The following is a 25204-nucleotide window of genomic DNA, read 5'->3' on the forward strand; positions in this document are numbered from 1 at the left end:
GGTCAGGAAGTTCTTCATAATAGAATCCTAGCATTGGAAGGGACCTCCAGGGTCATCTAGTCCAACCCCCTGCACTGTGCAGGAAACTCACAAATACCTGTCCCCCTCCCATGTTTATTTATTTATTATATTTATATTGGGATTTATACCCCGCCCTTCGCACCGAAGTGTGGTTCTAGCTCCAGAGCCTGAGGAAGCTAGACTGTGTGGAGTGGCTGGTCCAGCTAGTTTCACTGTTGGCAAAATGGTGTGGCCAGATCACACGGGACACTTCATGAATTTGTATTCTTGTACACTCAGGGCCGGTGAGTGGGAGTAGGCAAAGTAGACAGTCGTCTAGGGCGCCACCTGGCCTAGGGGGTACCACTGGGCATCCCCTCCCCGACGCATGACTCCTGACCACTGTCACTTTGTCCTCTCCCATCACCAAGCTGCCCTCAACAAAACCAAGCTGCCCCCTCTCCCCTCCCCTCCCCCCGATGTGTGACTTGGCCTCCCACCTCATCCTATCCTGCCACCCTCCTTCCTAACTAACATGGCCGGCAAGTAGGGTTGCCAAGTCCAATTCAAGAAATATCTGGGGACTTTGGGGGTGGAGCCAGGAGACATTGGGGGCGGAGCCAAGATCAAGGCTGTGACAAGCATCATTGAACTCCAAAGGGAGTTCTGGCCTTCGCATTGAAAGAGACGGCACACCTTTTCAATGCCTTCCTTCCATAGGAAATAATGAAGGATAGGGGCACCTTCTTTTGGGGGCTCATAGAATTGGACCCCCTGGTCCAATCTTTTTGAAACTTGGGGGATATTTTGGGGAGAGGCACTAGATGCTGTACTGAAAATCTGGTGCCTCTACCCCAAAAAACAGCCCCCCCCCAGAGCCCCAGATACCCGCGGATCAATTCTCCATTATTTTCTACGGGAACAAATCTCCATAGGGAATAACAGAGTTCCCAGCAGACATTTCCCTCCCCTCCCCCCAATTTCTGACGACCCTGAAGCGGGGGGAGGGCATCCGAGCCGGGGGATCCCCTGCCCCCACCTGGGGATTAAGTAACCCAATATCAATAGAGAACCACAGATAAATTTCTAGCAAGGGAGCCCCTAAGGGTTCTGTGACTAAACCATGCAGTCTTTCTTGGGACCAATACTCCTTCAAATGGTTTCAACCAAGAACTGGCTTTTTTTCTACCGCAGTTTGATTCGTGAAGAAGACTCCATCTTGCCAGTTCTTGGTCGAAACCATTTGAAGGAGTATTGGCCCCAAGTAAGACTGTGCATACTATAGAACTTCACCTATTTTGTCCTTTTCAAGGACCATGCATATTGTATGGCTTCATCTTATGTACAATTTATTGCTCTGTGTTTGTTTCTGTTTCTGTTATAAACTTAAAGGAGAATTTGTTGAGCATATTGGAGGCTGGTTTAGTCACAGAACCCTTAGGGGTTTGTAGAATCTTTCGGGCTCAAGTGCCGTGTTCTACTGGAGAAGGTTTTCCTTCCAGACGTGTCGTTTCCAGACGTCTGGAAGGAAAACCTTCTCCAGTAGAACACGGCACTTGAGCCCGAAAGATTCTACAAACCCTAATGATGTTACCAGCCGTGAAAACCTGAAATCTTTGATAACCCTTAGGGGCTCCCTTGCTACCCTGGGGATTGGCAATCCTGCCGGCAAGCACTTATTCTCACAATTTTTTTTAATAACATCACTTTAAAAAAAAAAAATTAAAAATCAGCAAATTAAAAATGTGAAAAGTTTCAAGTTTGGCACTCTTCCATTTCGCTATGTTTTTTAATAATGGGGGCAAGGAGCTAGCAGGTGATTCACCTAGGGCTCCAGAAAGCCTAGCACATGCTCTGTGTACACTTATGAAGAAGAGCCCCGTGGCGCAGAGTGGTAAAACTGCAGTCCTAAACTCTGCTCACGTCCTGAGTTCAATCCCGGCGGAAGCTGGTTCAGGTAGCCGGCTCCAGGTTGACTCAGCCTTCCATCCTTCCGAGGTCGGTCAAATGAGTCCCCAGCTTGATTGTTCCTCTTATCACAATCTCCGTAAAGATTTATTTTGCAAGCTTTCTTTCTCCCCAGATTTGTCTATTCTGCCACCCTGTTATAATTTATTGAACGATTCTGAGGGGGTGCTTAGCGAGGTTGTGGCAAAATTTTTGGCTGACATCCTTAAATTTAAATCTCACCATGTATTAATGCATCTGTAAGCTCGGTTTCTTTTTGATTTCAATCTCCAATGTTTAAATTTTTATATTCTGTGTATTTTTATTTGCAGCTGTTATGCCATAAAAGGTGAATTGTGTTATTTACTACCTAACAGCCATAGCCATCTGACTAGGGAGTGTTTAGATTCTCACAAGCACTGTTTTGTCTCATGAGTGTGAGAAGGATTGTTCTGGTAACTTCAAAGTCCTTATCTCCTTGATACGTGGTTCTTTTTCCTTTGTTGTTTATTATGGTAACATTTGACCCTTAAAGTAGAAGTGCCCGCCGAAGGTTGTGAACCCTATTACAGGGGAGACCAACGGTAGCTCTCCAGATGTTTTTGCCTACAACTCCCATCAGCCCCAGCCATTGGCCATGCTGGCTAGGACTGATGGGAGTTGGAGGCAAAAAAACCTCTGGAGAGCTACCATTAGCCACCCCTGCACCTATTATATACCTCTTATGTGGTTTGATTCTTCAGTTCTTTCAGTTACATGTCTTGTAAGCATCTCTCAGTCTTAATAAATTGATCTATTTGAAATAAACAAAAGGATATTGGATCTATCGGAGCTTGACCCAAGGTCATCCCAGCAGCTGCAAGTGGAGGAGTGGGGAATCAAACCCGGTTCTCCCAGATAAGAGTCCGCACACTTCACACTACACCAGACTGGCTCACAACAAGGGGAAACTCAACAGAGGAATCCTCATTGTGGCATGGAGCACAAAGAAGCGTCGGCTGCCAGGACAGTGCTGAAGTCACGCTGGGGAAAGCAGCAACCCCCAAAACAAGACTCTTCATCTGCTAGCCCCGCCCCCACAAGCGTAAGCAGCAGCCCCCTCCCCTGGCCCAGCCAGAGACCCCGAAGTTCCTACCCCGCCCAATCAGCTTACCTGGGAAAAGCTGCCGCGTTGGAGCACTTAGCTGGGCCTGCCTTGATATCCGGAAGGCCACATCTGGCCCCGCTCCCGACCGCCTCTTGGGGCAGAACCCGGTCGTTTTGCGCACACCTTGGGGCTGATTCTGCAGCTGCAGCACTTTAAGGACATCCACTGGATCCGCTGGGGAGGAGGAAAAGTAAAAGTAAGAACGCTGACAGGCATGCGGGGAGGCAGACCCACAAGGGGCACCAAGATACACCCCCCCCATGCAACTAGGTCCAAATCCCTTGGGTTTCCTCCCACCAGCTCCCCCCTGCTTCAGGTCTCCCCTCCAGCCCTCCCTGCCCCACAGACTTCACCCCCTAGCCTGACCCAAGGCCATTCCAGCAGCTGCAAGAGGAGGAGTGGGGAATCAAACCTGGTTCCGCCAGATAAGAGAGCTCTGGCTGACCCAAGGCCATTCCAGCAGCTGCAAGTGGAGGAGGGGGGAATCAAACCCGGTTCTCCCAGATAAGAGCGCTCTGGCTGACCCAAGGCCATTCCAGCAGCTGCAAGCGGAGGAGGGGGGGAATCAAACCCAGATCTCCCAGATAAGAGAGGTCTGGCTGACCCAAGGCCATTCCAGCAGCTGCAAGTGGAGGAGTGGGGAATCCAACCTGGTTCTCCCAGATAAAAGAGGTCTGGCTGACCCTAGGCCATTCCAGCAGCTGCAAGTGGAGGAGTGGAGAATCAAGCCCGGTTCTCCCAGTAGGAGAGCAATGGCTGACCCAATGCCATTCCAGCAGGTGCAAGTGGAGGAGTGGGGAATCAAACCCCGTTCACCCAGATAAGAGAGCTCTGGCTGACCCAAGGCCATTCCAGCAGGTGCAAGTGGAGGAGTGGGGAATCAAACCCCGTTCACCCAGATAAGAGAGCTCTGGCTGACCCAAGGCCATTCCAGCAGGTGCAAGTGGAGGAGTGGGGAATCAAGCCCGGTTCTCCCAGATAAGAGAGCTGTGGCTGACCCAATGCCATTCCAGCAGGTGCAAGTGGAGGAGTGGGGAATCAAACCCGGTTTTCCCAGATAAGAGGGCTCTGGCTGAGCCAAGGCCATTCCAGCAGGTGCAAGCGGAGGAGTGGGGAATCAAACCCGGTTCTCCCAGATAAGAGAGCTCTGGCTGACCCAAGCCCATTCCAGCAGGTGTAAGGGGAGGAGTGGGGAATCAGACCCGGTTCTCCCAAATAAGAGAGCTATGGCTGACCCAAGGCCATTCCAGCAGCTGCAAGTGGAGGAGTGGTGGAATCAATCCCTGTTCTCCCAGATAAGAGAGCTATGGCTGACCCAAGGCCATTCCAGCAGCTGCAAGTGGAGGAGGGGGGAATCAAACCCGGTTCTCCCAGATAAGAGAGCTATGGCTGGTCCAAGGGCATTCCAGCAGGTGCAAGTGGAGGAGTGGGGAATCAAACCCGGTTCTCCCAGATAAGAGAGCTATGGCTGACCCAAGGCCATTCCAGCAGCTGCAAGTGCAGGAGGGGGGAATCAATCCCGGTTCTCCCAGATAAGAGAGCTATGGCTGACCCAAGGCCAACTCTCTGAATATCCTACAGGCCATTGGTTGACATGACTTTCAGGTGTGTGTACACGCACGCATGCACAATACAAAATACAACCCCCCCCCCACCCACACAGCCATTTAAAAGCACCACCACAGAATATTCCCAAATGAAGGAAGGTTACAAAGAAGAGATTTTATTTATACCCCACCCTTCGCTATTTAAAAGAGTTTCAGAGCGGCTTACAAATCTCCTTTCCCTTCCCCTCCCCAAAACAGACACCCTGTGAGGTAGGTGGGGCTGAGAGAGCTCTGACAGAACTCCTCTTGAGCACAACAGTCTTGAGAGAACTTGTGACTGACCCAAGGCCGTTTCAGCAGCTGCAAGTGGAGGAGTGGGGAATCAAACCCGGTTCTCCCAGATAAAAGAGAGCTATGGCTGACCCAAGGCCATTCCAGCAGGTGCAAGTGGAGGAGTGGTGGAATCAATCCCTGTTCTCCCAGATAAGAGAGCTATGGCTGACCCAAGGCCATTCCAGCAGCTGCAAGTGGAGGAGGGGGGAATCAAACCCGGTTCTCCCAGATAAAAGAGAGCTATGGCTGACCCAAGGCCATTCCAGCAGGTGCAAGTGGAGGAGGGGGGAATCAAACCCGGTTCTCCCAGATAAGAGAGCTATAGCTGGTCCAAGGGCATTCCAGCAGGTGCAAGTGGAGGAGTGGGGAATCAAACCCGGTTCTCCCAGATAAGAGAGTTATGGCTGACCCAAGGCCATTCCAGCAGGTGCAAGTGGAGGAGTGGGGGAATCAATCCCGGTTCTCCCAGATAAGAGAGCTCTGGCTGACCCAAGGCCATTCCAGCAGCTGCAAGTGGAGGAGGGGGGAATCAAACCTAATTCTCCCAGATAAGAGAGCTCTGGCTGACCCAAGGCCATTCCAGCAGCTGCAAGTGGAGGAGTGGGGAATCAAACCTAATTCTCCCAGATAAGAGAGCTCTGGCTGACCCAAGGCCATTCCAGCAGCTGCAAGTGGAGGAGTGGGGGAATCAATCCCGGTTCTCCCAGATAAGAGAGCTATGGCTGACCCAAGGCCAACTCTCTGAATATCCTACAGGCCATTGGTTGACATGACTTTCAGGTGTGTGTACACGCACGCATGCACAATACAAAATACAACCCCCCCCACCCACACAGCCATTTAAAAGCAGCACCACAGAATATTCCCAAATGAAGGAAGGTTACAAAGAAGAGATTTTATTTATACCCCACCCTTCGCTATTTAAAAGAGTTTCAGAGCGGCTTACAAATCTCCTTTCCCTTCCCCTCCCCAAAACAGACACCCTGTGAGGTAGGTGGGGCTGAGAGAGCTCTGACAGAACTCCTCTTGAGCACAACAGTCTTGAGAGAACTTGTGACTGACCCAAGGCCGTTTCAGCAGCTGCAAGTGAAGGAGTGGGGAATCAAACCCGGTTCTCCCAGATAAGAGTCTGCACACTTCACCACTACAGCAAACTGGCTCTCCATCAGTGGCTACTAGTCCTGGTGACAGTGGGGAACCTCTGCGTTCAGAGGCAGTCAGTCTCTGTATCACAGGGCTAGGAAACAGCATCAGGGGAAGGCCTCAGCCTCTCTGCCCTGTTGTTGGCCCTCCAGAGGAACTGGTTGGCCACTGTGTGAGACAGGAGGCTGGACTAGATGGACCCTCCCTGGTCTGACCCAGCAGGGCTCTTCTGATGTTCTTCTCAGGGGAAGGCCTCAGCCTCTCTGCCCAGTTGTTGGCCCTCCAAAGGAACTGGCTGGCCACTGTGTGAGACAGGAGGTTGAACTAGATGGACCCTCACTGGTCTGACCCAGCAGGGCCCTTCTGATGTTCTTCTCAGGGGAAGGTCTCGGCCTCCCTGCCCTGTTGTTGGCCCTCCAGAGGAACTGGTTGGCCACTGTGTGAGACAGGAGGCTGGACTAGATGGACCCTCCCTGGTCTGACCCAGCAGGGCTCTTCTGACGTTCTTCTCAGGGGAAGGCCTCAGCCTCTCTGCCCAGTTGTTGGCCCTCCAGAAGAACTGGGTGGCCCCTGAGTGAGACAGGAGGTTGAACTAGATGGACCCTCACTGGTCTGACCCAGCAGGGCCCTTCTGATGTTCTTCTCAGGGGAAGGTCTCGGCCTCCCTGCCCTGTTGTTGGCCCTCCAAAGGAACTGGCTGGCCACTCTGTGAGACAGGAGGCTGGACTAGATGGACCTTCACTGGTCTGACCCAGCAGGGCTCTTCTGATGTTCTTCTCAGGGGAAGGTCTCAGCCTCTCTGGTCTGCTGTTGGCCCTCCAGAGGAACTGGTTGGCCACTGTGTGAGACAGTAGACTGCCCCAAAGGCACTTGGGAAAGGAGAGCTCCCACTTGGTGCTCTGTGGACCAGCATTTCCCAGGTCGGAGATGGAGAAGAGGGGAGCGGAACTCGTGCGCCCAGCCCCCACCTGGAGAGATCCATCTTCCTCCTCTACTATGTGAGGCCAGCTGGAACCATGAGGGGAGCATCTTCTGGAAGGGGGGGAGCTGTTCCCCCTGCAGTCAGGTTCGGCTCGCCCACTAGGCTATTGCCTAGGATGCTGGGAATGGGGGGCGCTGAATTTGGCTCCCCCCACCCAAGATAATTGCCCGTTTGTCTCCCTCCCCCTCGCTGCAGCCAGTGACTGAGTGGGGAGGGGGCCTCTCTCTCCCAGGTAGGCATGCTGGTGGCCCAGTCCAGGCCTGATCTGATGGAAGGAGCCGATTGGGGGTCTCCCCGCGAGGTGCGGCTGTCAGTATCGGGATTCCGATCTCCTCTTTCGCTGGGCCGTTTGCAGCAGCCGTGAAAGGGCCCTTTGTTCCGCCACAGGCAGGGGATCCGGGGCACACGTTTGCACACTCGGGCACACACACACAACACACACACGCATGCAAACAGCAGGAAGGAAGGAGAGGAACTCCTGCGTTAGACGCTGCAGGAGCATGTAGGGTTGCCAAGTGCAATTCAAGAAATATCTGGGGACTTTGGGGGTGGAGCCGGGAGACTTTGGGGGTGGAGCCAGGAGACATTAGGGGTGGAGCCACGATCAAGGCTGTGACCAAGCATAATTGAACTCCAAAGGGAGTTCTGGCCATCAGATTGAAAGGGACGGCACACCTTTTCAATGCCTTCCTCCCATAGGAAATTAGGAAGGATAGGGGCACCTTCTTTTGGGGCTCATAGAATTGGACCCCCTGGTCCAATCTTTTTGAAACTTGGGGGGTATTTTGGGGAGAGGCACTAGATGCTATGCTGAGAATTTGTTGCCTCTACCCCAAAAAACAGACCCCCCAGAGCCCCAGATACCCGCAGATCAATTCTCCATGATTTTCTATGGGAAGTAATCTCCATAGGGAATAACAGAGTTCCCAGCTAGGCCTCCCAATCCCCAGGTCCCAGCGGGGGTTCTCCTGGTTTTACAAGTTTCCCCCCGCCCCCCCCCCCCCAGCCAGGTAGCCGGCGGGGGAAGCCCCACCTTCCACAGCCCCCACAGCTCTAGATCTCCGGCAGTTTTAGGGAATAATGGGGAATTGATCCGCGGATATCAGGGGATCTAGGGGGGCTGTGTTTTGAGGTAGAGGCACCGAATTTTCAGTATAGCATCTAGTGCCTCTTCTCAAAATACCCCCCAAGTTTCAAAACGATTGGACCAGGGGGTCCAATTCTATGAGCCCCCAAAGAAGGTGCCCCTATCCTTCATTATTTCCTATGGAAGGAAGACATCTAAAAAGGTGTGCTTTCCCTTTCAATGTGATGGCCAGAACTCCCTTGGAGTTCAATTATGCTTGTCACACCCTTGCTCCTGGCTCTGCTCCCAATGTCTCCTGGCTCCACCCCCAAAGTCTCCTGGCTCCACCCCCAAAGTCCCCAGATATTTCTTGAATTGGACTTGGCAACCCTATAATCCCAGCAGACATTTCCCTCCCCTCTCACCGCTTTCTGACGACCCTGAAGCGGGGGGAGGGCCTCCAAACCGGGGGATCCCCTGCCCCCACCTGGGGATTGGCAACCCAAGGAGTGTGCCACGTGCCCACGCGCGGGCAGCCCCCACGCAACGCAACCACATGCGCGGGCTGCAGCGTCCAGCCTCCCCTGCGTGGAAAGAGGGGCCCTTTGTGTGCTTAGGACATGCCTGACGACACACACACCCACAGGCACACAAAACCACCTTGAAATGCAACCAGCTAGCGAGAGAGGAAACAACTCAGAGGCGCATTCAGGGCCCGGCGTCCTCTCTCCCGCAGCTATTTATTTATCCTGCCCCTCCAACTGCAGGCTGCCTTCTGAAGCTGGGAGCACACTGATGGGGGGTCGCTTCCTTTTGCTCGCAAAGCCACAAAGAGGCCGCTTGTGCCGCGGCCCGGAGCTCTGCCAGGAGAGCAAGGGAAAGGGCCGCGGCCCTGCATTCTAGCGCTGGGGATGCTCAGGGGTGATTGGGAAGGGACCGGGGCCCAGAAAAGAGGCAGCTCCTGGCATCCCCCTCCACCCCGCCCCTGCAAGGGTGCAAAGGCACTTTCCATCCTTGGGCAGAGGCACGAACCCACCCCAAAGACGGCCCTGAATCAGACGAGGAGGCAGCAGCTAAAGGTCTGATTCCCGTCTCTGCCTGAGAACCCCACCATGTGACCCTGGGCCAGTAAGAACTTAAGAGAAGCCCTGTTGGATCAGGCCAGTGGCCCATCCAGTCCAACACTCTGTGTAACATAAGAACAGAAGAGAAGCCATGTTGGATGAGGCCAGTGGCCCATCCAGTCCAACACTCTGTGTCACATAAGAACATAAGAGAAGCCATGTTGGATCAGGCCAATGGCCCACCCAGTCCAACACTCTGTGTCACATAAGAACATAAGAGAAGCCATGTTGGATCAGGCCAAGGGCCCACCCAGTCCAACACTCTGTGTCATATAAGAACATAAGAGAAGCCCTGTTGGATCAGGCCAGTGGCCCCTCCAGTCCAACACTCTGTGTCACATAAGAACAGAAGAGAAGCCATGTTGGATCAGGCCAATGGCCCCTCCAGTCCAACACTCTGTGTCACATAAGAACAGAAGAGAAGCCCTGTTGGATCAGGCCAGTGGTCCATCCAGTCCAACACTCTGTGTGACATAAGAACATAAGAGAAGCCATGCTGGATCAGGCCAGTGGCCCCTCCAGTCCAACACTCTGTCTCACATAAGAACATAAGAGAAGCCATGTTGGATCAAGCCAGTGGCCCATCCAGTCCAGCACTCTGTGTCACATAAGAACATAAGAGAAGCCATGTTGGATCAGGCCAGTGGCCCCTCCAGTCCAACAATCTGTGTCACATAAGAACATAGGAGAAGCCATGTTGGATCAGGCCAGTGGCCCCTCCAGTCCAACACTCTGTGTCACATAAGAACATAAGAGAAGCCCTGTTGGATCAGGCCAGTGGCCCCTCCAGTCCAACAATCTGTGTCATACAGTGGCCAAGAAAACCAGGCGCCATCAACAGGTCCACCAGTGGGGCCAGAACACTAGAAACTCTCCCACTGTTGCCCCCCCCCCCCCAAGCACCAAGAAGATAGAGCATGACTGCCCAGACATAATAACATTATAGAAACCATGTTGGATCAGGCCGATGGCGCATCCAGTCCAACACTCTGTGTCACACAACAGCCCAAATTTCTTACTTTGAACTCAGGTTTTAGGTGCCCAATGCTGGGGAAATTAAAAAAAAAAGGGGGGTTGAGGAAAAACAATATGCCATTGGTTACCACAGGTTTTAGGATCTTGTAATCTCTTGTTGCCTTCTGCCCGGTCTGCAGTTTGCAGACTGGTGCAGCGTGGTTCTCTTGGGCAGAGCTGAGCCAAGCGCGAGGACCATTCGCACCCATCGCCTAGGGCATCCTGCAGAAGGGATAGGGTTGCCAAGTCCAATTCAAGAAATATCTGAGGACTTTGGGGTGTGGAGCCAGGAGACTTCGGGGGTGGGGCCGGAAGCAAGCACAATTGAACTCCCAAGGGAGTTTTGGCCATCACACGACCGCACTCCTTTTAGATGCCTTCCCTCTATTGGAAATAATGAAGGCGAGGGGCACCTTTTTGGGGGGCTCACAGAATCGGACCCCCTGGTCCAATCTTTTTGAAACTTGGGGGGTGTTTTGAAGAGAGGCATTGGATGCTATGCTGACAATTTGGTGCCTCTACTTCACAAAACAGCCCCCCCAGAGCCCCAGATACCCGCGAATGAAATTCTCCATTATACCCTTGGAATGGATCCATTCATTTGCAAAACGCACCTAAGCACAATAGCATCAGAACAAATAGTTTAAAGTGCTTCATGCTACAAAGTGCTTCTCGGTCAAAGTTGCCTGTGCAGATTTTCTCTTCCAAAAGGAATATATCTGAAAGTTTCGAGGGACGTCGGGGGAATCTTCAGATATATTCCTTTCGGAAGAAAAATCTGCACAGGCACTTTGACATACAAGCACTTTGTAGCACTAAGCACTTTAAAGAAAGAAGAAGAAGCAGAGGATATTGGATTTATATCCCGCCCTCCACTCTGAAGAGTCTCAGAGCAGCTCACAATCTCCCTCCCCCACAACAGACAGCCTGTGATGTGGGTGGGGCTGAGAGGGCTCTGCCAGAAGCTGCCCTTTCAAGGACAATTTCTGCCAGAGCTCTGGCTGACCCAAGGCCATTCCAGCAGGTGCAAGTGGAGGAGTGGGGAATCCAACCCAGTTCCTCCAGATAAGAGAGCTCTGGCTGACCCAAGGCCATTCCAGCAGGTGCAAGTGGAGGAGTGGGGAATCAAACCCAGTTCCTCCAGATAAGAGAGCTCTGGCTGACCCAAGGCCATTCCAGCAGGTGCAAGTGGAGGAGTGGGGAATCCAACCCAGTTCCTCCAGATAAGAGAGCTCTGGCTGACCCAAGGCCATTCCAGCAGGTGCAAGTGGAGGAGTGGGGAAGCAAACCCAGTTCCTCCAGATAAGAGAGCTCTGGCTGACCCAAGGCCATTCCAGCAGGTGCAAGTGGAGGAGTGGGGAATCAAACCCAGTTCCTCCAGATAAGAGAGCTCTGGCTGACCCAAGGCCATTCCAGCAGGTGCAAGTGGAGGAGTGGGGAATCCAACCCAGTTCCTCCAGATAAGAGAGCTCTGGCTGACCCAAGGCCATTCCAGCAGGTGCAAGTGGAGGAGTGGGGAAGCAAACCCAGTTCCTCCAGATAAGAGAGCTCTGGCTGACCCAAGGCCATTCCAGCAGGTGCAAGTGGAGGAGTGGGGAATCAAACCCAGTTCCTCCAGATAAGAGAGCTCTGGCTGACCCAAGGCCATTCCAGCAGGTGCAAGTGGAGGAGTGGGGAATCAAACCCAGTTCCTCCAGATAAGAGAGCTCTGGCTGACCCAAGGCCATTCCAGCAGGTGCAAATGGAGGAGTGGGGAATCAAACCCAGTTCCTCCAGATAAGAGAGCTCTGGCTGACCCAAGGCCATTCTAGCAGGTGCAAGTGGAGGGCTGGGGAATCAAACCCAGTTCCTCCAGATAAGAGAGCTCTGGCTGACCCAAGGCCATTCCAGCAGGTGCAAGTGGAGGAGTGGGGAATCAAACCCAGTTCCTCCAGATAAGAGAGCTCTGGCTGACCCAAGGCCATTCCAGCAGGTGCAAATGGAGGAGTGGGGAATCAAACCCGGTTCCTCCAGATAAGAGAGCTCTGGCTGGCCCAAGGCCATTCCAGCAGCTGCAAGTGGAGGAGTGGGGAATCAAACCTGGTTCTCCCAGATAAGAGAACTCAGGCTGACCCAAGGCCATTCCAGCAGGTGCAAGTGGAGGAGTGGGGAATCAAACCCGGTTCTCCCAGATAAGAGAGCTCTGGCTGACCCAAGGCCATTCCAGCAGCTGTAAGTGGAGGAGGGGGGAATCAAACCCGGTTCTCCCAGATAAGAGAGCTTTGGCTGACCCAAGGCCAACTCTCTGAATATCCTACAGGCCAGTGGTTGACATGACTTTCAGGTGTGCGTAAACACACACATGTACAATACAAAATACAACACACACACCCCACAGCCATTTAAAAGCAGCACCACAGAATATTCCCAAATGCAGGATACAAAGAAGAAGAGATTGTATTTATACCCCACCCTTCACTATTTAAAAGAGTTTCAGAGCGGCTTACAAATCTCCTTTCCCTTCCCCTCCTCACAACAGACACCCTGTGAGGTAAGTGGGGCTGAGAGAGCTCTGACAGAACTGCTCTTGAGCACAACAGTCTTGAGAGAACTTGTGACTGACCCAAGGCCGTTTCAGCAGCTGCAAGTGGAAGAGTGGGGGAATCAAACACGGCTCTCCCAGATAAGAGAGCTCTGGCTGACCCAAGGCCATTCCAGCAGCTGCAAGTGGAAGAGTGGGGAATCAAACCTGGTTCTCCCAGATAAGAGAGCTCTGGCTGACCCAAGGCCATTCCAGCAGCTGCAAGTGGAGGAGGGGGGAATCCAACCCGGTTCTCCCAGATAAGAGCTCTGGCTGACCCAAGGCCATTCCAGCAGCTGCAAGTGGAGGAGTGGGGAAGCAAACCCGGTTCTCCCAGATAAGAGAGCTATGGCTGACCCAAGGCCATTCCAGCAGCTGCAAGTGGAGAAGGGGGGAATCAAACCCAGTTCCTCCAGATAGGAGAGCTATGGCTGACCCAAGGCCATTCCAGCAGGTGCAGGTGGAGGAGTGGGTAATCAAACCCGGTTCTCCCAGGTAAGAGAGCTCTGGCTGACCTAAGGCCATTCCAGCAGCTGCAAGGGAAGGAGGGGGGTATCAAACCCGGTTCTCCCAGATAAGACAGCTATGGCTGACCCAAGGCCATTCCAGCAGGTGCAAGTGGAGGAGTGGGGAATCAAACCCGGTTCTCCCCGATAAGAGAGCTATGGCTGACCCAAGGCCACTCCAACAGCTGCAAGCGGAGGAGTGGGGAATCAAACCCGGTTCTCCCAGATAAAAGAGCTATGGCTGACCCAAGGCCATTCCAGCAGGTGCAAGTGGAGGAGTGGGGAATCAAACCCGGTTCTCCCAGATAAGCGAGCTCTGGCTGACCCAAGGCCATTCCAGCAGGTGCAAATGCAGGTGTGGGGGAATCAAACCCGGTTCTCCCAGATAAGAGAGCTCTGGCTGACCCAAGGCCATTCCAGCAGCTGCAAGGGAAGGAGTGGGGAATCACACCCGGTTCTCCCAGAGAAGAGAGCTCTGGCTGACCCAAGGCCATTCCAGCAGGTGCAAGTGGAGGAGTGGGGAATCAAACCCTGTTCTCCCAGATAAGAGAGCTCTGGCTGACCCAAGGCCATTCCAGCAGCTGCAAGTGGAGGAGTGGGGAATCAAACCCTGTTCTCCCAGATAAGAGAGCTCTGGCTGACCCAAGGCCATTCCAGCAGCTGCAAGTGGAGGAGTGGGGAATCAAACCCGGTTCTCCCAGATAAGAGAGCTCTGGCTGACCCAAGGCCATTCCAGCAGCTGCAAGGGAAGGAGTGGGGAATCACACCCGGTTCTCCCAGAGAAGAGAGCTCTGGCTGACCCAAGACCATTCCAGCAGGTGCAAGTGGAGGAGTGGGGAATCAGACCCGGTTCTCCCAGATAAGAGAGCTCTGGCTGACCCAAGGCCATTCCAGCAGGTGCAAGTGGAGGAGTGGGGAATCAAACCCGGTTCTCCCCGATAAGAGAGCTATGGCTGACCCAAGGCCATTCCAGCAGCTGCAAGGGAAGAAGTGGGGAATCACACCCGGTTCTCCCAGAGAAGAGAGCTCTGGCTGACCCAAGACCATTCCAGCAGGTGCAAGTGGAGGAGTGGGGAATCAGACCCGGTTCTCCCAGATAAGAGAGCTCTGGCTGACCCAAGGCCATTCCAGCAGGTGCAAGTGGAGGAGTGGGGAATCAAACCCGGTTCTCCCCGATAAGAGAGCTATGGCTGACCCAAGGCCACTCCAACAGCTGCAAGGGAAGGAGTGGGGAATCAAACCCGGTTCTCCCAGATAAGAGTCTGTGCACTTGACCACTACACCAAACTGGCATAGATAAATAAAGTCATGTAAGACTGGCCAGGGAGGGAAAGCTACATGAGATAGCCCAATTTCCTCAGATCTCGGAAGTTAAGCAGGGTCGGCCCTAGCTAGTATCGGGAAGGGCAACCTCCAAGAAATCGGGAGGCAGAGGCAGGCAATGGCAAACCCCCTCTGGCCTTAAAAACAAGTCTAGCTCTCCACCTATGAACATATGAACATATGAAGCTGCCTTCTACTGAATCAGACCCTTGGTCCATCAAAGTCAGTATTGTCTTCTCAGACTGGCAGCAGCTCTCCAGGGTCTCACGCTGAAGTTTTTCACACCTATTTGCCTGGACCCTTTTTTGGAGATGCTGGGAATTGAACCTGGGACCTTCTGCTTCCCAAGCAGATGCTCTACCACTGAGCCACCATCCCTCCCCGAAAGCACCTAATGGAGCATAACGCTAAAAGGGCTGTAACTTCTGGCTGCCAGACAATCTTAGGATCTCCTAGCTGTTCTACACACAATGCCATACAATAATTGCATTAGATTTCTTTACACGTGTTATTGCAAGTAATACCATTACCCTCACCTGAACGGCCCACGATTAAAAATTTCTTACAGCATAAGTAATATATTCCAAGTCCCAGCGGTGTCAGACGCTGGAAAGCTTTCATGATCTGATATGATGCTGTGTTCAAACTGCAAAGTATTGCCTGAGCTAAGTGACTCCATTTTCTAACATTTGCTACTAGTCCCAAATAGAAGCCTTGCATATCAAAGTAGAAGTGAAGCTGTTACTAACCCTACTGTGAATTCCTGTCCTTGATAAGAACATAAGAGAAGTTGGATCAGGCCATTGGGCCATCCAGTCCAACACGCTGTCACATAAGAACATAAGAGAAGCCCTGTTGGATCAGGCCAATGGCCCCTCCAGTCCAACACTCTGTGTCACATAAGAACATAAGAGAAGCCCTGTTGGATCAGGCCAATGGTCCCTCCAGTCCAGCACTCAGTGTCACATAAGAACATAAGAGAAGCCCTGTTGGATCAGGCCAATGGCCCCTCCAGTCCAGCACTCAGTGTCACATAAGAACATAAGAGAAGCCCTGTTGGATCAGGCCAATGGCCCATCCAGTCCAACACTCTGTGTCACATAAGAACATAAGAGAAGCCATGATGGATCAGGCCAATGCCCCATCCAGCCTAACACTCTGTGTCACATAAGAACATAAGAGAAGCCATGATGGATCAGGCCAATGCCCCATCCAGCCCAACACTCTGTGTCACATAAGAACATAAGAGAAGCCCTGTTGGATCAGGCCAATGGCCCCTCCAGTCCAGCACTCTGTGTCACATAAGAGAAGCCTTGTTGGATCAGGCCAATGGCCCATCCAGTCCAACGCTCTGTGTCACATAAGAGAAGCCATGTTGGATCAGGCCAATGGCCCATCCAGTCCAACACTCTGTGTCACATAAGAACATAAGAGAAGCCATGTTGGATCAGGCCAATGGGCCATCCAGTCCAACACTCTGTGTCACATAAGAACATAAGAGAAGCCCTGTTGGATCAGGCCAATGGCCCCTCCAGTCCAACACTCTGTGTCACATAAGAACATAAGAGAAGCCATGTTGGATCAGGGCAACGGCCCATCCAGTCCAACACTCTGTGTCACACAGTGGCAAAAGATTTTATATATACACACACACTGTGGCTAATAGCCACTGTGGTGAAACGCCATCTTAGTCAATGTTGGTGCTTCATTGGGAGGGATCATTAAACTACTAAAGTAGGCTTTGGCCTAGCCTCCCTCCAACCCCTCCTCCCTTCCAGAGTTAAACCAGCGCCTCTAGGGGGGAAACCTCCTAGAAGCGCAGGAAGTTCTTTTGTTCTTTTTTTTTTTAGTTAGGCAGGAAACAGGAGTCTGCAGCTGGCGCTGGAGGAGGAAGGTTGGTAGCCTGGGCTCCTGCCTGTGGGGGTGGCCCCAAGGCAGTCATTCACAAGGTGGGGCCAGTTTACACCAGGGATGAGCAGATGCGTTTAAATCTACCTTTTATTTGCCCTTCTTGTTGCTGATCAGGTGCTGTGCTAAACTTTTATATGTAACTATTTGTTAGTTTTTTTATTTTTTATTCTCTTTCTCTTCTTATTAAACATTTTTTTTCTCTGTTTTGAATGCTGGCAGTCAAACTCTGTACCACATAGATCCCGACCGCTTAGACCACGCTGCTTTATGAAGGGGGCCCCGGGGAAGGGGGAAGGCATGCAGTTGGATAAGGTGCCAATCCTCCAGGGGTTCCCCAAAGAAGTGCTGTGGTCTCTGTGATACCCAAGTAGAGGGTGGCAGAGGACCCTGAGGCCTGGCCTCATAGCTGGAGAGGGGGATTGGGAGTCCTGTTCCTCTCAATCCGAACCCCTAGACTGAGCAGGTGGTGGCAGCGAGCCCAAGTGGCCGGAGGAGAAATAGCTCCCTCCAGGAGTTGGAGATTCAGCAGGGAGTTGACGGGACCGGGTCTGAAGGCAGAATCGGGCCGGTTCCGTCACAGCCACTGATGGACCTCTGCTCCATATTTTTATCCAAACCCCTCTTGAAGGTGGCCATGCTTGTGGCCGCCACCACCTCCTGTGGCAGTGAATTCCACATGCCAATCACCCTTTGGGTGAAGAAGTACTTCCTTTTATCCGTTTTAACCTGTCTGCTCAGCAATTTCAACAAATGCCCACGAGTTCTTGTATTGTGAGAAAGGGAGAAAAGGACTTCTTTCTCTACTTTCTCCATCCCATGCATTATCTTGTAAACCTCTATCATGTCACCCCGCAGTTGACGTCTCTCCAAGCTAAAGAGTCCCAAGCGTTTCAACCTTTCTTCATAGGGAAAGTGTTCCAGCCCTTTAATCATTCTAGTTGCCCTTTTCTGGACTTTCTCCAATGCTATAATATCCTTTTTGAGGTGCAGCGACCAGAACTGCACACAGTACTCCAAATGAGACCGCACCATCCATTTATACAGGGGCATTATGATACTGGCTGATTTGTTTTCAATTCCCTTCCTAATAATTCCCAGCATGGCGTTGGCCTTTTTTATTGCAAACGCACACTGTCTTGACAAAGGCAACAACCCTTTGAAGATAAAATGCCTCAGGGAAAGCCAGCAGAGCTGTTCCTGTGAGAAGGGAAACCACAACGAGATAAGAGAAAGTAAATGTGTGAAATGTATCGCTCTAGTGTAGGAATGTAGATTTGCTTAGAAAACCTTTGATGTGCATTTAGTTAAAACATCTATGCTCAGTTCCAAGAGCATCAGTTCCAATGTATCCATGCTCAGAAACTATGAACTATCAAATAAAGTCTGAACATTGTAACAAATGGAAGTCTGCCTTTTTTGAAGTTCCATTGTCTGACAAGCGGGAGAGCGGGGGGAGTAGGGGGGTGGATTGTAATTGTGCAGTATTTTCCTGAATATATCCATTTGCATAACCTAAGCGTAGCGTCTTACAAGACACAGTTACATCGTATTCAAAAGGTGGCCTTGGATGGAACACCCCCGCCCCCCCCCCAGTTTGTGAACGCATCCTATCACATGTCCGTAAAAAAAAGTCTGCCGTGAAAACGCTGTGAAAACAGCATCACCCCAGCGTTGGAAATGACTGGTGCTTCCACAGGGGACTACCTTTACCTTGAAGAAAATTGCAAGAGCCCTGTGGCGCAGAGTGGTATAGCTGCAGTACTGCCGTTGGAGCCCTCTGCTCACAACGTAAGTTCGATCCCAGCGGAAGCTGGTTCAGGCAGCCAGCTCCAGGTTGACTCAGCCTTCCATCCTTCCGAGGTCGGTCAAATGAGTACCCAGTTTGCTGGGGGGAAAGCGTAGATGACTGGGGAAGGCAAGGGCAAACCAACCCGTAAAAAGTCTGCTGTGAAAACGCTGTGAAAGCAACGTCACCCCAGAGTCAGAAACGACTGTTGCTTGCACAGGGGATCTTTCCTTTCCTATCACATAGGACTGAAGGCCTTCCCACTTCAAGAAGCAACAACACCCCCCCCCCCAGGCCTCTCCTGAGGGTGGATGTGGTGGGAGAGGATGACACACGCTCTGGGGTGGCCCTGAATGGGAGGGAGGGGTCAAATGCTCCATGTGACACAGAGTGTTGGACTGGAGGGGCCACTGGCCTGATCCTACATGGCTTCTCTTAGGTTCCTTTGTCTGGGGCAGTGATGCTCTGTATTCTTGCTGCTTGGGGGGGCACAGTGGGAGGGCTTATAATGTCCTGGCCCCATTGGTGGACTCCTGATGGTTCCTGGGTTTTTTGGCCACTGTGTGACATAGAGTGTTGGACTGGATGGGCCACTGGCCTGATCCAACAGGGCTTCTCTCATGTTCTTATGTGACACAGAGTGTTGGACTGGATGGGCCACTGGCCTGATCCAACAGGGCTTCTCTCATGTTCTTATGTGACACAGAGTGTTGGACTGGAGGGGCCACTGGCCTGATCCAGCATGGCTTCTCTTATGCTCTTATGTGACACAGAGTGTTGGACTGGATGGGCCACTGGCCTGATCCAACAGGGCTTCTCTCATGTTCTTATGTGACACAGAGTGTTGGACTGGAGGGGCCACTGGCCTGATCCAACAGGGCTTCTCTTATGCTCTTATGTGACACAGAGTGTTGGACTGGATGGGCCACTGGCCTGATCCAACATGGCTTCTCTTATGTCTGGGGCAGTGATGCTCTGTATTCTGGGTGCTTGGGGGGGGCACTGTGGGACGGCTTCTACTGTCCTGGCCCCACTGGTGGACCTCCTGATGGCAACTGGGTTTTTTGGCCACTGTGTGACACAGAGTGCTGGACTGGATGGGCCATTGGCCTGATCCCGCATGGCTTCTTGGACATGGTGTTTAACAAGGCTATATTGCATGTTTTGGTCTTCAGTTTTAATACATGATAAGATGTGTTCAATTTCTGGAATTGGGAGGGGCTGCAAGCAGAGAAGAAAACAGAAACAGGATATAGGATGAACTTGACAGGCTGGAAAACTGGGCTAAAATCAATACAATGTATTTTAACAGGGATAAATGTAAATTTCTGCATTTAGGTAGGAAAAAATCCAATGCATGGTTATAGGATGGGGGTGACTTGTCGTAGCAGTAGTATTTGGGAAAAGGGTCTTAGTGGATCATACGCTGAACATAAGTCAACAGTGTCATGCGGTGGCTAAAAAGGCAAATGCTATTTTGGGCTGTATCAGCAGAAGTATAGTGCCGAGATCATATGAAATGATGGTATCGCTTTGCTCTGCTCTGGTAAGACCTCACCTCGAGTCTTGTGTTCAGTTTTGGGCATCACATTTTAAGAAGGATCTAGAGAAGCTGGAACGGGTCCAGAGGAGGGCGATGAAGATGGTGAGGGGTCTGGAGACCAAGTCCTATGAGGAAAGGCTGAAGGAGCTGGGGATGTTTAGCTTGGAGAGGAGGCGGCTGAGAGGTGGTAGGATCACCATCTTCAAATATTTGAAGGGCTGTCCTATAGAGGATGGTGTGGAATTGTTTTCTGTGCCCCGGAAGGTAGGACCAAAACCAAGGGGTTGAAATTTAATCAAAAGAGTTTCCGGCTCAACATTAGGAAGGCTTCCTCCTTGTGAGGTTTTTAAACAGAGGCTAGATGGCCATCTGATAGCAATGAAGATCCTGTGAATTTAGGGGGAAGTGTTTGTGAGTTTCCTGCATTGTGCAGGGGGTTGGACTAGATGACCCTGGAGGTCCCTTCCAACTCTCGGATTCCTGACTGTGAGAGTGGTTCCTCAGTGGAACAGGCTTCCTCCTTGGGAGGTGGTGGGCTCTCCTTCCTTGGAGGTTTTTCAACAGAAGCTAGATGGCCATCTGACAGCGATGAAGATCCTGTGAATTTATAAGGAGGTATTTGTGAGTTTTCTGCATTGTGCAGGGGGTTGGACTAGATGACCCTGGAGGTCCCTTCCAACTCTCGGATTCCTGACCGTTCGAGCGGTTCCTCAGTGGAACAGGCTTCCTCCTTGGGAGGTGGCGGGCTCTCCTTCCTTGGAGGTTTTTAAACAGAGGCTAGATGGCCATCTGACAGCAATGAAGATCCTGTGAATTTAGGGGGGAGGTGTCTGTGAGTTTTCTGCATTGTGCAGGGGGTTGGACTAGATGACCCTAGAGGTCCCTTCCAACTCTATGATTCTATGATTCTTATGTTCTTATGAGCTTCTTTTGTCTGTTTTGTACATTTTACTGGCAGCATGCAGTAGATAGTATTTGTAAACGTAGATTGCCTTTTCTCCAGGGGAGCTGATCTCTGCCAGCTGGAGATCAGTTGTAAAAGCAGGAGATCCCCAGGCCCCACCTGGAGGCTGGCAACCCTACATACAACGTCAATGTTAGTTGCATTACGGTAATAATATCAGAACGTCTATTATATTTTCAAGCTACTAAAAGTGTCATTAACATTTGAAACAGATTGTCTCAAGTTTAAGGGGGGGCACTTCATTGGGCAAGCTGACCCCCTGCCCCCCCCCAGGAAGCCCAATCTCCTCCCTGTAAACCCAGGTGTTCTGCTCCCCCCTTCCTTCTTGCTGGCCGCCTTCAGCAGCTGTTCTCAATCGGCTGGAATTTGCCGCCGGAAAATCCCTTTTTTTCCAGCAGCACAAGTGGAAATGCAGGCGCGGCCTGCTGCCAGGCGGGGTGTCAAGTCTGGGATGGAGGGGCAGGGGCCGACTCCCCCTTCCTCGCTGGGGCCCTGAGCAGGCCCATGGGGCTGCTGCTTCTCTCCCTGCGGGGCTAGGCCCCGGGGATTCCCAGGCACGGTTGGAGCAGCTGTCGCCGGGGCCACTGAAACGGAGGTGGCCAAAATCCCACCTCCCCACCCCTGGCGACGGGAGGATCAAATCCGAAACCTGGACCAAAACAGCAGCCGCCAAAGATGAGTTTAGCAGACGAGGCAACTGACTGGCAGCTGCCCAGACTTGCCCCACGCTCCCCAGCAGCAGCAGTGACGGCTGCCCCACCGTCTGGTCTGACCCGTTGAGGGTGGCTTGGAAGTCACCAGCTCCAGGCGTCAAAACAAGGGGGCTCCAAAAATGGGGGGAGGCTTTGGATCAACAGAAGGCTGAAAGAAGGGGAGAACGCCCTGTCCTTTTAGCCGAGTCTCCCGGGAATGCCCTTTGCCAGGCGATGGGAGATAGGGCTGCCAAGTCCAATTCAAGAAATATCTGGAGCCAGGAGACTTTGGGGGTGGAGCCAAGAGACACTGGGGTGGAGCCAGGAGACATTGGGGTGGAGCCAGGAGCAAGGGTGTGACAAGCATAATTGGGGAGTTCTGGCCATCACATTGAAGAAGAAGAAGAGATTGGATTTATATCCCGCCCTCCACTCCGAAGAGTCTCAGAGCGGCTCACAATCTCCTTTCCCTTCCTCCCCCACAACAGACACCCTGTGAGGTAGATGAAGATATTGGATTTATATCCCGCCTTCCACTCCGAAGAGTCTCAGAGCGGCTCACAATATCCTTACCTTCCTCCCCCACAACAGACACCCTGTGAGGTAGATGAAGATATTGGATTTATATCCCGCCCTCCACTCCAAAGAGTCTCAGAGCGGCTCACAATCTCCTTTCCCTTCCTCCCCAACAACAGACACCCTGTGAGGTGGGTGGGGCTGAGAGGGCTCTCACAGCAGCTGCCCTTTCAAGGACAGAGGCTCAGAGCGGCCTACAATCTCCTTTCCCTTCCTCCCCCACAACAGACACCCTGTGAGGTGGGTGGGGCTGAGAGGGCTCTCACAGCAGCTGCCCTTTCAAGGACAGAGGCTCAGAGCGGCTCACAATCTCCTTTCCCTTCCTCCCCAACAACAGACACCCTGTGAGGTGGGTGGGGCTGAGAGGTGGGGCTGTTCATAGCATAGCATCCAGTTGCCATTTCAAGGACAACCTCTGCCAGAGCTAATGGCTGACCCAAGGCCATGCTAGCAGGTGCAAGTGGAGGAGTGGGGAATCAAACCCAGTTCTCCCAGATGAGAGACCGCACACTTAACCACTACACCAAACTGGCTCTCCACACAGCTTTTAAATGCCTTCCCTCCATTGGAAGTAATGGAGGGTAGGGGCACCTTTTTCGGGGGCTAATAGAATTGGACCCCCTCCCAGGTCCAATCATTTTGAAACTTGGAGGGTATTTTGGGGAGAGGCACTGGATGCTATGCTATGAACAGAGGGAATGCTTATTAAATTTGCCGATGATACTAAATTGGGAGGGGTTGCAAACACAGAAGAAGACAGAAACAGGACACAGGACCTGGACAGGCTGGAAAACTGGGCTAAAATCAATTAAATGAATTTTAACAGGGATAAATGTAAAGTTCTGAATTTAGGTAGGAAAAATCCCATGCATGGTTATAGGATGGGGGAGACTTGTCTTAGCAGTAGTCTGTGCGAAAAGGATCCAGGGGTCTTAGTGGATCATACGCTGAACATGAGTCAAAAGTGTGATGCGGTGTCTAAAAAGGCAAATGCAATTTTGGGCTGTATCCACAGAAGTCTAGTGTCCAGATCACGTGATGTGATGGTATCGCTTGACTCTGCTCTGGTAAGACCTCACCTGGAGTCTTGTGTTCAGTTTTGGGCACCACATTTGAAGAAGGATCTAGACAAGCTGGAAGGGGTCCAGAGGAGGGCGACAAAGATGGTGAGGGGTCTGGAGACCAAGTCCTATGAGGAAAGGTTGAAGGAGCTGGGGATGTTTAGCCTGGAGAGGAGGCGGCTGAGAGGTGATAGGATCACCGTCTTCAAGTCCTTGAAGGGCTGTCATACGGAGGATGGTGTGGAATTGTTTTCTGTGGCCTCGGAAGGCAGGACCAGAACCAATGGGTGGAAATTAAATCAAAAGAGTTTTCAGCTCAACATTGAGAAGAACTTCCTGACCGTTAGAGCGGTTCCTCAGTGGAACAGGCTTCCTCCTCAGGAGGTGGTGGGCTCTCCTTCCTTGGAGGTTTTTCAACAGAGGCTAGATGGACACCTGACAGCAATGAAGATCCTGTGAATTGAGGGGGAGGTGTTTGTGAGTTTCCTGCATTGTGCAGGGGGGTGGACTAGATGACCCTAGAGGTCCCTTCCAACTCTAGGATTCTATGATTTGATGCTGAAAAGTTGGTGCCTCTAGCTCATAAAACAGCCCCCCTTGAGCCCCAGATACCCACAGATCAATTCTCCGTTATTCCCTATGGGAATCGATCTCCATAGGAAATAATGGTGTGCTCAGCAGACATTTCCTCCCCCGCCCCCCGCTTTCTGGTGAAGTGTGGGAAGGGCCTCCAAACAGGGGGATCCCCTGTTCCCACCTGGGGACACAACTCTACCCAGAATTGTCCCACACTTCCCAGTAGCAGTGGATACCCTACGGCCTGGCCTGGCCTGCTAAGGGTGGCTTGGAAGTCGCCAGCTCCAGGGGTCAAAACAAGGCAGCTCCAAAGATGGGGGGAGGCTTTGGCTTGCCAGTAGGCTGAGGAGGGGGGGGAGCAACGCCCTGTCCTTTCAGCTGAGTCTCCCGGGAATGCTGTTTGCCAGGCGGTGGGATGTAATTCCAGGCCAGGAGACTCATAAGCCGGCCATTTCCTCTCCTGGTCAGCTGGCAACCTGAGATGGTGTGTGTGTGTGTGCGGGGAGCAGAACACAAAGGATGAAAGCATTAGTGTCAGTTCCGTGCAACGGCATTTCCAGAGCCTGCTAAACCCCGATCCGAGATATTATTAGAGAACTTGGCCTCCTTCCGGCAGCTCCAGCGAGGCCTGGCAGTCTAGGCAGGAAAAGGAGGGGGGGCGGGTTCTGAAGGGTGGCGGGATTGGAGGTCACGTGGCTGGGGGGGGGGAGGAGAAGTAGAAGAGACTGCAGATTTATACCCCGCTCTTCTCTCTGAATCAGAGACTCAGAGCGGCTTCCAATCTCCTCTATCTTCTCCCCCCCCCCAACACACCCTGTGAGGTGGGTGGGGATGAGAGAGTGCTGACAGAAGCTGTGCTTTCAAGGACAACTCCCGCGAGAGCTATGGCTGACCCAAGGCCATTCCAGCAGCTGCAGGTGGAGGAGTGGGGAATCAAACCCAGTTCTCTCAGATAAGAGCGCTATGGCTGACCCAAGGCCATTCCAGCAGCTGCAAGTGGAGGAGTGGGGAATCCAACCCAGTTCTCCCAGATAAGAGAACTATGGCTGACCCAAGGCCATTCCAGCAGCTGCAAGTGGAGGAGTGGGGAATCCAACCCGGTTCTCCCAGATAAGAGAGCTGTGGCTGACCCAAGGCCATTCCAGCAGCTGCAAGTGGAGGAGTGGGGAATCAAACCCGGTTCTCCCAGATAAGAGAGCTGTGGCTGACCCAAGGCCATTCCAGCAGCTGCAAGTGGAGGAGTGGGGAATCAAACCCGGTTCTCCCAGATAAGAGAGCTGTGGCTGACCCAAGGCCATTCCGGCAGCTGCAAGTGGAGGAGTGGGGAATCAAGCCCGGTTCTCCCAGATAAGAGAGCTATGGCTGACCCAAGGCCATTCCAGCAGCTGCAAGTGGAGGAGTGG

General features: G+C 52.3%; 1 protein-coding gene across 1 annotated transcript in view; it reads right to left on the reverse strand.

Annotated features, from left to right (window-relative positions):
• LOC132590903 (collagen alpha-1(V) chain-like) overlaps positions 1–3268 on the reverse strand; it is a gene marked incomplete at both ends in the record, with an annotated part of 136449 nt that extends 133181 nt beyond the window's left edge. Inside the window, 1 exon segment of the mRNA XM_060263828.1 lies at positions 3101–3268. Coding sequence (XP_060119811.1) covers positions 3101–3268 — 168 coding nt within the window.
• Positions 3269–25204: the final 21936 nt, after the last annotated feature.

The sequence above is a fragment of the Heteronotia binoei genome, unplaced genomic scaffold (genome assembly GCF_032191835.1).
Source record: "Heteronotia binoei isolate CCM8104 ecotype False Entrance Well unplaced genomic scaffold, APGP_CSIRO_Hbin_v1 ptg001113l, whole genome shotgun sequence".
NCBI classification, from domain to species: domain Eukaryota; kingdom Metazoa; phylum Chordata; class Lepidosauria; order Squamata; family Gekkonidae; genus Heteronotia; species Heteronotia binoei.